General features: G+C 30.3%; 1 protein-coding gene across 4 annotated transcripts; it reads left to right on the top strand.

Moving 5' to 3' along the window:
- Positions 1-7,307: 7,307 nt before the first annotated feature.
- Positions 7,308-12,095, top strand: LOC123214148. Of its 4 annotated transcripts, none has more exons than XM_044633890.1 (5): positions 7,308-7,579; positions 8,083-8,237; positions 9,658-9,822; positions 10,617-10,876; positions 10,978-12,095. In XM_044633890.1, the coding sequence occupies exons 2-5, from the start codon at positions 8,114-8,116 to the stop codon at positions 11,767-11,769; spliced, it is 1,341 nt and encodes a 446-aa protein (XP_044489825.1). In that variant the 5' UTR covers positions 7,308-7,579; positions 8,083-8,113; the 3' UTR covers positions 11,770-12,095. The 4 variants fall into 4 exon arrangements, with proteins under 4 accessions (XP_044489825.1, XP_044489824.1, XP_044489827.1 ...); XM_044633889.1 differs by having other exon boundaries at positions 7,309-7,579; positions 8,092-8,237; XM_044633891.1 differs by lacking the exon at positions 7,308-7,579 and adding an exon at positions 7,601-7,651 and having other exon boundaries at positions 8,092-8,237.
- The last annotated feature ends 426 nt before the right edge of the window (positions 12,096-12,521 follow it).

Here is a 12,521-nt window from a genome sequence, read left to right as displayed (position 1 = left end):
GTTGTATGTTGTGTAAATGAAAAAGAAATATATGTCTCCCAAATTGAGGAAAGATCAACTGTCCACTTAGCACAAGGCATAAAAAGGGGAATAATATTATCCAATTCTATATGAAAATGCGCAACTGTTGCTCATATGAAACATATTTAATTTAAAATATTCTTCACCGGATTTTAGTTAAATATCAACTTCGTCTAGTGCTTCAGAGGATCAAGGAACGATCACAAATGAAACATAAACATTTCAACTACTAATTATTATTATTATTAATATTCTTTTATATATTATATGAACACTTACCAAAAATAAAGAAAAATCATTGTTTTTCTAAATTAATATAATAATATATTACCACATAAATAAATAATTTTAATAATGAAATAAAGTCTATTATATAATAATAAATTATTATTAATACTTTATTATATGATAATAAATAATTATTGATTCACATAGTAATATATACACATCATATGCACATAACATTATAGTTATTAGTATCTTATAATATGATATAAACGCTAGTATCATAAGGTATATTAAATTAATTTGATACAATACATGTATTATATGATATAATATATGTATATAAGAAATTTTAAAATTTTAAAGATATTTATAATATTTTCTAAAATAATAATATGTAAATTAAATTTACTATTATTATTATTAATTTTTTTTAAAGATATATTATATAATATGATACAATATTTGATATACAATATAAAAAATTAGATTTTTAACGTATAATATGACACGTGATTCGACTATCCAACATAACATTAGTCTTTCTAAACATGTAATTTTATCAATTGCCAAGGCAAAAAGACTTACTATAATTTTAAAGCTAAGTTTAAGTTGTTGATATAAACTATTATGGGACCATAGCCATGAGCCTTCCTTTTAAAAATCGTAAGAGGCCTCTCAAATTCGTCTTACCTCCTTGTCTCAAATGACGACCTCTTTTCTAAATTTTGACATCAACAAGTATGAAGATATGTTCTTTAATAGTTACATATTAGAAAAGAGCATAAAAAATAGAGAAAGAATTTCCATCTCTAACGTATAAAAGGGACCCATGTAGTCCTGGCCACGGGCCGGTTTGGCCCGTGAACCGAACCGAAACCGGCCCGGATAAACCCGGAACCGGAACCGGCAGACCCGGAACCGGCAGTGAACCGGAACCGAAACCGTGGCTCTACGGTTCGGTTCCGGTTCATATAAATTGAAACCGTGGAACCGCCGGTTCACACCGGTTTATGAACCGGTGGTTTACTGTGCTGAACCGAAAAAAATTTGAAAATTTTTTGAAATTTTTTTAATTTTTTTTTGAATTTTATTTAAAAAGGCAACGGTTCCCTGCGCAGGGAACCGTTGCCTTTTGAAGAAAATTTGCAGGGGACCGTTGGTCCCCTGCAATTTTCAGTATCAGTGAAGTTGCAGGGGACCGTTGGTCCCCTGTAATTTTTTGAAATTTCAATTTACCCCCCTATTTCTAATTTTTTTCAAAAATTTTTTTTTCTATATATACCCCTTTAAATTCTATTCTCTCAAATCTCAATCTCTCTACTCTCTCACTCAATCCTTCAAACTCTCATTCTCATTCTTTAAACTCTTAATATTCTCTCAATCTTTCAATTCAATTAAATTTTCTTAAATTTAATTAAATTCTTTCTTATTTTTTTATTAATTTCAATTTCAATTTTTTTTATACAATTCATAATTAATTATAGAATTTATTTCTATAATTAATTTTATTTATTATTATTTTATTATCTTTTATAATTAATCATATAATTTATTTATATAATTAATTTTATTTATTATCAAAAAATGGCAAGTAGTGGAAATTCTTCCGGTTCACGAAGATTTGGTCAATATTCACATATATCAAATGTGAATGAAAATCAATTTATAGATGATTTTCATTCACAAGAAAGTGAAAACCAATATGAAGAGGTGGAGCAACAACAACAACATCAACAACAAATGGAGATGGAACAACAATCTCAAAAAATTCCTACATCCGATATTTTCAAAATTCATTTCAAGAAAATGCAAAAGGAAGATGGTAATTTTGATGTTGCTTGCAATTATTGTAGGCGAATTTACAAATTCAAACAAGGAGGTGGATACGGAACATTCAAAAGGCACTTGGAGTCAAAACATCCGGAAAAAATGGGACAAAGCCGAGGTCAAACACAAATAACCGGGTATGGTTCTTCTACACACAAATCTTTATTTATGTATAGTGATAATAAAAGTAAAGAAGAATTTGCAAAAATGGTAGCAATAGATCATTTAGCATTTAGTTTTGGTGAAAATTTAGGTTTTAATAATTATTGTAAAACTGCATTAAATCCTGCATATAAAACTATTCCAAGAAATACATTAAAAAGAACATTATTTAGTTTATATAAAAAACAAAAAAAAGAGTTAATTCAATTTTTTACAAATTTTAATGGACGTGTATCTCTATGTAGTGATATTTGGAGTGACCATTGGCAAGTTCACTCTTATATGGGTATAACTTGTCATTGGATAGATGATGATTTTCTATTACAAAAAAGAATTTTATCATTTAGGATGTTTGATGAACGACATACGGCTGATAATATTTATAGAATAATTAAAGGAATATTAGAAGAATATAAATTACTTTATAAAATTTTTTCAATTTCATTTGATAATGCACGTTCAAATACTGCCTCAATAAATAAATTAATTGAAATTTGCAGACCTAATTTAGGTGGTAGATTTTTTCATATTAGATGTGCATGTCATGTGTTAAATTTATGTGTACAAGATGGTTTAGAATGTCTTAATAATTTTATTAGTCCAATAAAAATAGCAATTTCATATTTATGGACACATCCCCAAATTATGAAAGAATGGGGTAAATTTTGTAAACAACATAATAAAAGACCAAAAAGATTTCCTAAAGATGTGCCGACTCGTTGGAATTCAACATATGAATTACTCAACGAGTCATTTGATTATAAGGATTTATTATGCTCATTTATTTCACAAAATGTGCCACAAATTATATTATATCCCCAACATTGGGATATTTGTTCAAAAATTTTAAATGTATTAAAAAATTTTAATAATGCAACATATACTTTAAGTGGGGTTTATTATCCCACTTCTCATTTATTTTTAAATGAAGCTGTTAATATTATTGGAGCTTTACAAGAAGCCGAACAAGATATTCTTTTACAAGAAGCTGTTTCTTTAATGAAAACAAAATGGTTAAATTACTATAAAATAATTCCAGAACTTTTTCTTGTTGCATGTTTTTTTGATCCTAGATTTAAATTAGATGGTGTCACAGATTATTTGACATTATATTATGAATGTTTGCAATTAGATGAAGTTAATATTTCATTAACTATAACTAATATTATGAATTTAATTAAAGAAATTTATGCTGAATATGCATTAATTTATGGTGGTTCTTCTTCCTCTCTGCCACCTATTGCCCCATCATCAACCCAAAATATGAGTTATGGTGATCGTATTATGATGCAAAGGGGCAAAAGACCAAGAGGAACATTAGGCTCCACCTCGGAGCTTGATATTTATTTAACTACTATTTTTGAGTTTGGTGACAGCAATATAGGTAAAGACTTTCCAGTTTTAGAATGGTGGAGTCGACACGCATCAACTTTTCCAATATTGACAGCTATTGCTAAACAAGTTCTAGCAGCACCGGTATCAACTGTCGCAGTAGAACAAGCTTTTAGTCAAGGGGGTAATATATTGGATGAGAGACGATCAAGTTTGGCTCCCGAATCTATTGAAGCTCAAGTATGCGTGGACGATTGGACAAGAGCCGAATTACGACAACAAGAAATAAAAGTAGACTTCAATGAAGAATCGCTTGATTTAACTACAGATAGTTCGATGACGACGGGAAATAATACTCAAGATAGTGGAGGTGAATGATAAGGTAAGGGGGTACTGCCAGCTATTAGATATGCAAAGGTAAGAGAACTACGTAGGCTTTGATTCTTCTAAACCCCAAGAAGATACGTAGGAAGCTTAATTGAAAAATTAAGTCCAAGCCTTTCTTTTAAATTTCAATTATTGTAATTAATAATTTAAAAATTAAATCAAGATCATGTATTAGAATTGATGGTTCAATATCGGTTTCGAATCGAAACCGTCGGTTCCGAATCAAAACCGTCGGTTCCGAACCGAAACCGTCGGTTCCGAACCGGGGCCATGAACCGGAACCGGCGGTTCCGAACCGTGGACGAACCGTCCTGTTACGGTTTCGGTTCAGGGTCCTTATATTTTCGAACCGTGAACCGGCGGTTCCGAACCGAAACCGGCGGTTCATGAACCGTGGCCAGGTCTAGACCCATGAAAAATTAAGGTCAATTGACTTTCCACCCATGGTTTGATGAAATGACAATTTTTACCACTTGGGTTTGAAAATTTCATTTTCCCAGCCATCCGGTAAGTTTGTTAAAAAAATTGTTGAAAAGGAAAAAAACACTTTCAAACGAAATAATATTTTACTCTTAAATTTTATTGAATATACTTTTACCCGTATTTATGTTATTTTAATTTAAAAATTATTTTATAAGATAAATTTAAAAATGGTCACTCATCGACAATATTAGATATATCAAACTGGTATAATTTCAATCAAGAATTGTATTGATCAGAGTGATTTCGATTGAAATCATACCAATTGGTGTGATTCTTATCTAGAGAAGAAGTTATAGGAGTGAAGTGAAAATAGTGAGGAAAAAAAAATGTCATTATTGCTCTCAACTGTTTTTAATTGCCTTAAGTGGTTAAATACAAATATTAGGTATAAATCAGTTCAACCTATTAGTTTGTTTATTTTAGTGTATCTAAAAGTTGAACCATATTTTTGAGATTTTAAATATATCATTATTGCGCTCAACTGTTTTCAATTGTCTTACGCTGTTAAATGCAAATATTAGGTATAGATCGGGTCAACCTATTAGTTTGCATATTTTAGTGTAACTAAAAGTTGAACGGTATTTTTGAGACTTTTTAAATATGTCATTATTGCTCTCAACTGTTTTCAACTGCTTTAAGCGGTTAAATACAAATATTACGTATAGATCGGATCAACCTATTAGTTCACATATTTTAGTGTATCTAAAAATTGAACGATATTTTCGAGACTTTAAATATGTCATTATTGCTCTCAACTGTTTTCAATTGCCTTAAGCAGTTATATGCAAATATTAGGTATAAATCAGATTAACCTACCATACGTTAGCTAAGCCCAACAGTGAGTACTTAAATTTTTTTTTCTTTTAAGTATTTGACTAACCCTTTCTTCTGGACTCATGGTTCTGTCGTGATCTTCCATACTTTTTTTCTTTGTTCTGCATTAATTAATATCCAATACAAGAAACTGACCATGACTAATTGTATGGTAATTTAGGACTTGAGTTGTCTCATTCTAAAAACTTTACTCCAAAAACAGATTTGTGGAGGAAGATGCCTTGCCTAAAAATTATCTCCAAATGTGATGTAACAATTCACTTTACAGATCACAAAATTTGGCCCTTGGCCTTGGTTACCTAACCATGGTCCTTGCCAACCCTTAGATCCAAGTTCCCTTCAACTTTGTTTTAATTTAATGTCCATGCTTGAATCGGGTTCTTGTTGGATGGCCCACTTTGAATATGATGAGTTCATTATATTCTAAGCTTTGAGAGTTGGCACAATTACATTAGTTTCTCAAAATTAAGAGAAAAGGTTCTCCTGCTAGAATTCTTTTAATATTTATACATGTGGGAAGGGAGACTAAATTTATCTGCTTAAATCAATATTTATTATTATGATTAAAAAAATTTTGGGAGAACGATAAATATTGGCCAAATATAGGGTAAATGACTTGTTTGTTCTACTTAAGATTTAGTCTATTTTTAAACTTTCATCCGTAAAACTTTAAAAACTTAAATATTTATTTTTTTATTAAAATTTTTTTAAACTTTAGAGTAAAAATATTATTTAGCTAAAAAATAATTAAAATTTTATTATATTTTCCTTTCATCAAAAATTTAAAAAGTTATTTTTTTTATTAAGTTTTTTTTCTTCTTTTTTAGTGATTATGTTTGCTCCAATCGTTAACCGACTTTTTCACCATTTTCTTCTTCTTCTTCAACCATTACTCTCTCTTTAATGGCTATTTTCATAAAAAAGATGAATTATTTTTTAAAATATTTTTAATTAAATAATATTTTTATTCTTAATTTTAATAAAAAAAATTAACATAATGGATAAAAACCTTGGGTGAAAATCAGCCTTTTGGTCAGAAACATGGTGAGTAAAAAATTGGTAATATGTCAGAGAGAAATCAAATTTAATCATGTAAAATGTGAAACAAAGAAACCTCACATAAAACGTTAAAAAAATAATGATTCTATTTTAATTTTTTCAGTAGAATTTTCTATGAACCGGAGACGGCTGAAAGAGGCCGACACAATTTTTAATTATTATTAGATAAATTGTATTTTAAGAAAATTGTGAAAATTTTTTATAATTAATTTGATTCCTCGTTTATCCTTACGACATATGCAATAATATTTATTTAGTTAGTTAATTAACTAATTAATTAATTAATCTCCCATTTATTGGTAATTAATTAGATCGCGTGTTTTTCACAATTAACATACAAAGTGAAAAGCACTCAATGAAAGTAAATGTGGTCCACGTGTGGGCCAACCAGCTGCCTCAATCGCACAACTGGATTGGGTAGTTGGCAGCAGCCGTCTAGAGTTAAACTGAATTCGCACAACTCTTATTCCTGAAAGATCCCTGTTTGTTTCAAAACTAACACCTAGATCCCCGCATATCGAAGAGAAGTTTATGATCTTACTCATAGTTCTTAATATTAGACGAAATATAATATAAATAAAAAATAAAAATATTATATAATATATTAAATAAAAAATTTAATAAATATATTATATAATATAATATATATTATTAATACGAATAAATAGATTTTTTTAAAAATATAAATTATATAAAAATTTTAAAATAAAATATTTTTGTTCCAAAAATTATAATTATAATATTTAATAAATAAAATAAAATAATATCAATAATAAAAAAATAATTCAAATGAAATATCAATTTAATGATAGTCAAAATAAAATTGGGGGGAGATTATGATGTCACCGAAATCACAGGAGTCCAGAATCTTCCGCTCTGCAGGAGACCGTTAAAAGTCCAAGTTGTAGGCGAGTCAATTCATAACTCACAACGCTCATCTCCCGTCCGCCATGTTTTATTAATGAGTTGAGTTTATGGGGTTAACTTGTGAGGTTACGGCCATTATTAAGCTAATTAAACAATTGGTTTTTAAAAAGATGCCCCGGCCAGCGGTCAACGCTTGCGAATATCCCAAGAACTCCTTAATGAATGATAATATAGTAGTGCGTTTGGTCAATTTAATGCACCCTCTAGAAAGTGAAAGAAGGAAAGAAAGTCCATCTTTCCACATCTCTCCGGTTGAAAAATTAAACAAAGAAACGGACAAGCCATTTTTCCAAGAACCTCTTTCACAAAGCTGATCAGGGTAAGCTTTTCTCTCTCAATTCTTCTTCCTTTTTTTGTGTTCTATTGTTGCATGAAAGTTTTGGTATCCTGGGTATGTTTAAGTTTGTGTTTTCCGTTGATTGAATAATCAGTACTTAATCTTTCTTAATTTTTATGAGTCTTTTTTTGTGTTGTTTCTAGGAAAAAGGTTCAGTTTTTCTGTCAAAGGATTGCTTTTGAATTGGTCTATTCATTCTTATTTTAGTTTAGATTTTTTTTTTTTTCAATTGGATGTGAAAATTTGCGGCCATTAGGCAGTGATTTTGTTTACGGAGTTTGTATATTGATTACCTAATCTCCAGTCTGTTTCAAGAAGAATTTTGTTTAAGGTGAAGTTCAATAGGAAAAATAATTTTGTTGGATTTGTTTGCAGTATTATATTCAGTCAAAGAAAGGACTTTTTAGGATTGAACAATATGGGGTTATTGTGATTGGATAAGAAACTTATCTTGATTTGGAGCTGGTTGTTTTATTAATTATTAGGATTTGCAGGTTGAGCAATCTCAACTGGGGCATGGCTCAAAACGGGAGAGTTCACCCGAATTGTGTGAACGCTAATAATCCTTACCATGAGTGTGGTATGTACTGCTTGGAAAAGATTGCTCAGGGACAGGGACAGAAGGAAAAAAAGAAGTTGGGTAAGTATAGTTATTGGTTGCAGGTATTTTTTGTTCATCTGTTCTATTATTGTGCTATATTTCTAGAGATTACAGTTGATTAATGATCTTTAAGTTTCTTAGATTTGTTATTGTTATGAGGCAGCGCAACTTCCTTAGTCAGCAGACTTTATTTTCACAGCATTGGTTTTTTGGGAAAGTGATACTCCATAGATTGCTTTGTTTTGTTTGATGTATTGAAACTTGGCGATTGCGTTTTATATGCTTCCTTACGGACTCTACTTCTAAGTATAGACATAGATGAGAACCTTTTCAGTTTCTGGTTTCCAGTTTTTAGGAAATGGTTTGAATTTGATAGGTACTCGATTTGTTTTTCAATCATGTTATGTTATATTTATATTACAGTTTATCATATCTTGTTTTCCCTATATGTTTGCTGAATTTATTTAACTTCTTGGAGGTAGAATTCTATTGCCCTCATTTGTCAATATCTGTTTTGTTCTTGACTAGCAGCAATTTTTATGCTATTTATGTACTTTGTTCTATCGACATTGATTAGTGTATATATACTCACTTTATATTTGAGTTCTGTAGACGTCCTACCCCCAGGGCGACCTTCCATAAGCTTCCATTACTTTTGTGATTCTAAAACATTTGCATGATTTACACTAATCTAGTTCTTGTTTATTAAATCTGAAAGAAGATCTAGGTGAAACTATTACCTACTTTTAGGGGGCGTTTGGTTTGGGTAATGTTTTATTACCAAAATAAAAAGATTACCTTAAAGATAAATTACTTAGAAGATTACTGGGTATAAATGATTAGTATGTTTGATAAAATTTGATAGGTATAAATAATTATTATGTTTGGTTAAAGGTAATAAAAAATTACTAGTAAATTATTTTACTTAAATGCCCTTAAATATAAGTATTTTTAAATAGTTTTTATATTATTTGTCATATTAATTAAAAATAAATTTATTTTTGTCTCAAAAAATTAATAAATAATAATATAATTATAATAAAATCAAGATTACCTTGGTAATCTTTAAATACTTAAGGTGAAAGTGGTAATCAGATTACCACCTATATTACCTATCACGTTAGCATTGGTAATAGAAGATTACTGTAATATTTTATTGCTGACAAACCAAATAAAGGAATAAAAGATAGATTATCAAGGTAATATTCAAAAACTGAAACCAAACGACCCCTTAGTTTTTTTTTTTTTTAAAAAATTACACGTATCATTCTGGAAGGATGCTTATTGATAGGGAATTGTTAGGTGGGTTTTATTTAAGTTTTGGTAATCGTGACCTATTGGTAAATCTCATTTGAAATTTTTGCTAGAGTATTTGCATATGAAAATTGAAATATAAAGGACTGGCAAGGTGATAATGATATTGGAATTAGAAGTTTTTGAATTTTTCCCTTTCTTTTAGATAATCACAATGGTATAAGGGACGTTGCAGTTACCAAAAAGAAGGATGAACAGAGAAAAGTGCATCCAAATTGTCCTAAAGCATCTAATCCTTACCACGAATGTGGTGACTATTGCATGTACAGAAATGGCGAGGTCAATGCTCTGGGGGTTAAAAAAGAATCAGGTCTTTATTTTTTTTTCTATGTTCAATTGTATTCTGCTTCTCATCAGTTTGTTCAAAATAATTTTGATCATACTTGATATTTTCACTTTTTCTTTTTTTCATCCCTCTATGGATTCCAATAGAATGATGGAAATCTGCTAATGCATAATTTTGTTAAGTTCTCTTGTAGTCTGAATTAAGAGTGACTTTTGGGAAAATGAATATTTTGTCTCTGGCAAAGATACCCTTTATCAATTCTATACTCCTTGTTACACTGAAAGTATAACCGTTAGTGGTAAAAACCCAATAAAGAGGTTGAGGATTCAAATCTAATTTTCTTAGATGCCAGGGTTGTAAGGTCTAGAAAGCTTGCAGTTTTAGAGCTTTGTCAATGCATTGCAATCGTTGTGGGATTTTTGTCTCAATATAAATAAGTGTGGCCCTGAAATCAGAACAAGTAGGCTTTCACTAGAAGTTTTAGATGTTTTCTGGTTATTGGAATGTCATTTAAATTAAGTGGGGATATAGATTGTATGCTGGAAGCTTTTTCTGCCGAGAATGAATTAATAACTTTCTTCTTATTCTTCAAATTCTTAATTGTTTTGTAGATTTGCAGAGAGTTGGGAAAGGAAATGAAATAAAGAATACTAGTTTATTTAAATTACATGTACTTCAGAAAGCCATTCAGAGATAATCATATCTAATTTTCCTGATTGACAAAATTGGGGAGTCCACCTCATGGAGGATAATTTTCAATCTGCAGTGCACCACCACTTTGATGTGTGACTTCTAACATGGTCCGTTTCTCATTGCAGGCTCCTGGAGCTTTGGTCGGAAAAAGAAAGCATATGCAAGTCAACCAAATTCTCCTCAAGATGGCTCTTTTTCTGGCATTGATCCTGATGCTAGAAATACTCATTCTGAACATAATCCGAAGAAAAAGGCTGATTCAGGAAATGATGAGTCCTTTTCTTCTGAACAATATTCTGCTGAAATTTATCCTCAAGATAATTCTTTCAGCAAAGAGCAAATTAAATCCACTCAATCAATACCTCCATCTGGGAATATCGGAATGGTGCTTGTCCTTCTCTCTCACTTTCTATCATGTTATGTTGGATGGATCAGTAATCTGTTATTGACATCTATTTGTCTCATCTGCATCCTCTTCTCTAACAGAATAATAGGTCCAAAGATCCTCCAAAGGAGATTGTTCCTGCTGCTGATGAAGAACCACCAGCCAAACTTGAAAAGGATGAGAAGCATAATGCCTTCCCGAAGGGTGGGGGTATTGGAGAAGACATTGCTAGATCACCTATTAGGTCTAGGAACTTTAGTTTCTTAGGTGTCAATGATGTTGAAGAAGACAGTGATAGCGATGATGCAGAATCTGTAATTTCAGATTCCTGTGTCTCGGTAGGAAAATACCAAGTGAAAGCAAGTGTTTCCCCCATTTTGCAGACAATCTTGGACAAATACGGAGACATAGCAGCAAACTGTCAATTAAAGTCAAATTCCATGCGTGCGTACTATTTAGAATGCCTTTGCGCCGTGGTTCAAGAACTGCAAGCAACTTCCTTCATGCAGATTACCAAAGCCAAAGTCAAGGAAATGTTAGCTGTTGTTAAAGATGTTGAATCTGCACAAATTGATGTCGATTGGCTGCGTGATATTCTCAGGGAGATTTCAGAAGCCATTGAGCTTACCAATCGGCACCAAACCATTGAAAGAGCAAAACTTACCTGTGATAATCTCTTGGCATCAACAAGGATAGAACTAGAATCCCAAATGCAAGATTTAGCTCTCAAGGAAAAAGAATATGAAGCTGCCAAGGCTCTTGTTGCCGAAACTAAAACCCGCTTGCACGAACTTGAATCAGAATCTTCTGAGCTAGACAAAACCCTGGAATCTACACGGTCCAAAGTCGAAACGCTGAAAAACAAGCCCCTGGCAGATTATCTGCAAAACTAGAATTTCTAGTGTAATGACTCAGTTGTTTGTTCTTATTGCTTAATAGTAGTGGTTGGATGCACTAAGTTAAGTATGTAATTGATTTTGATTGGACTGGTACTAAAATAGGGTGGATATGTAGTAATTTGAATTGATGTTGTATACATTTGGGAGTTTTGAGGGTGTGCTTATGTCTGTATAGCCTCTGCGCTTGGGAATACAAGCGACTCTATGAGTGCTAAAATCTGTCATAAGTTCTAAGGTTATTGTGATTTGTATTAATTATTATTTTTCATGTGAAACAAAGATATAATTATGAGATAATATAAAAGTAATAATTTATTTTATTTATATATATGTATAGTGTTTTCACATTCTAAATTTGGATTTTCCGGATGGGATTAGTTTGTATAGTCTCTTATTAGAAAAATGAAAGAGTGTTATAAATATGTATATTCTGAAAGAATATTGACTATAAATTTATATAATATTAATAAAAAATTTTAATTTATAAATAATTATTGTATTTGATTAATAATAATAAAATATTATTAAAATATTATTTTATTTAAATGTTATCGAAGGATTAGTCTATAAATTATTATATTTTATATATTGTGAAATTATGAAATTAATTATTTTTAAATTACTATCTTATTATCACTGTATTTTTTTATTATTTTAATTAAAATATAAATATTTTTATCTGACAAAATTAAGATTTTACATTTCTTAAATTTTAATAATAATTTGATGTCAAATATTAACCTGAA

This window comes from Mangifera indica, chromosome 4 (genome assembly GCF_011075055.1).
Source record: "Mangifera indica cultivar Alphonso chromosome 4, CATAS_Mindica_2.1, whole genome shotgun sequence".
Lineage (NCBI taxonomy): Eukaryota > Viridiplantae > Streptophyta > Magnoliopsida > Sapindales > Anacardiaceae > Mangifera > Mangifera indica.
Note: the sequence above shows the minus strand (reverse complement) of the source record. Positions and strands in the feature narration are given on the sequence as shown.

Coding starts and splice junctions, on each gene's coding strand:
- LOC123214148 (XM_044633890.1), top strand. CDS start 8,114: ATGGCTCAAAACGGGAGAGTTCACCCGAATTGTGTGAACGCTAATAAT. Junction 9,823..10,616: donor GGGGGTTAAAAAAGAATCAG/GTCTTTATTTTT, acceptor TTCTCATTGCAG/GCTCCTGGAGCTTTGGTCGG. Junction 10,877..10,977: donor CATCTGGGAATATCGGAATG/GTGCTTGTCCTT, acceptor CTTCTCTAACAG/AATAATAGGTCCAAAGATCC.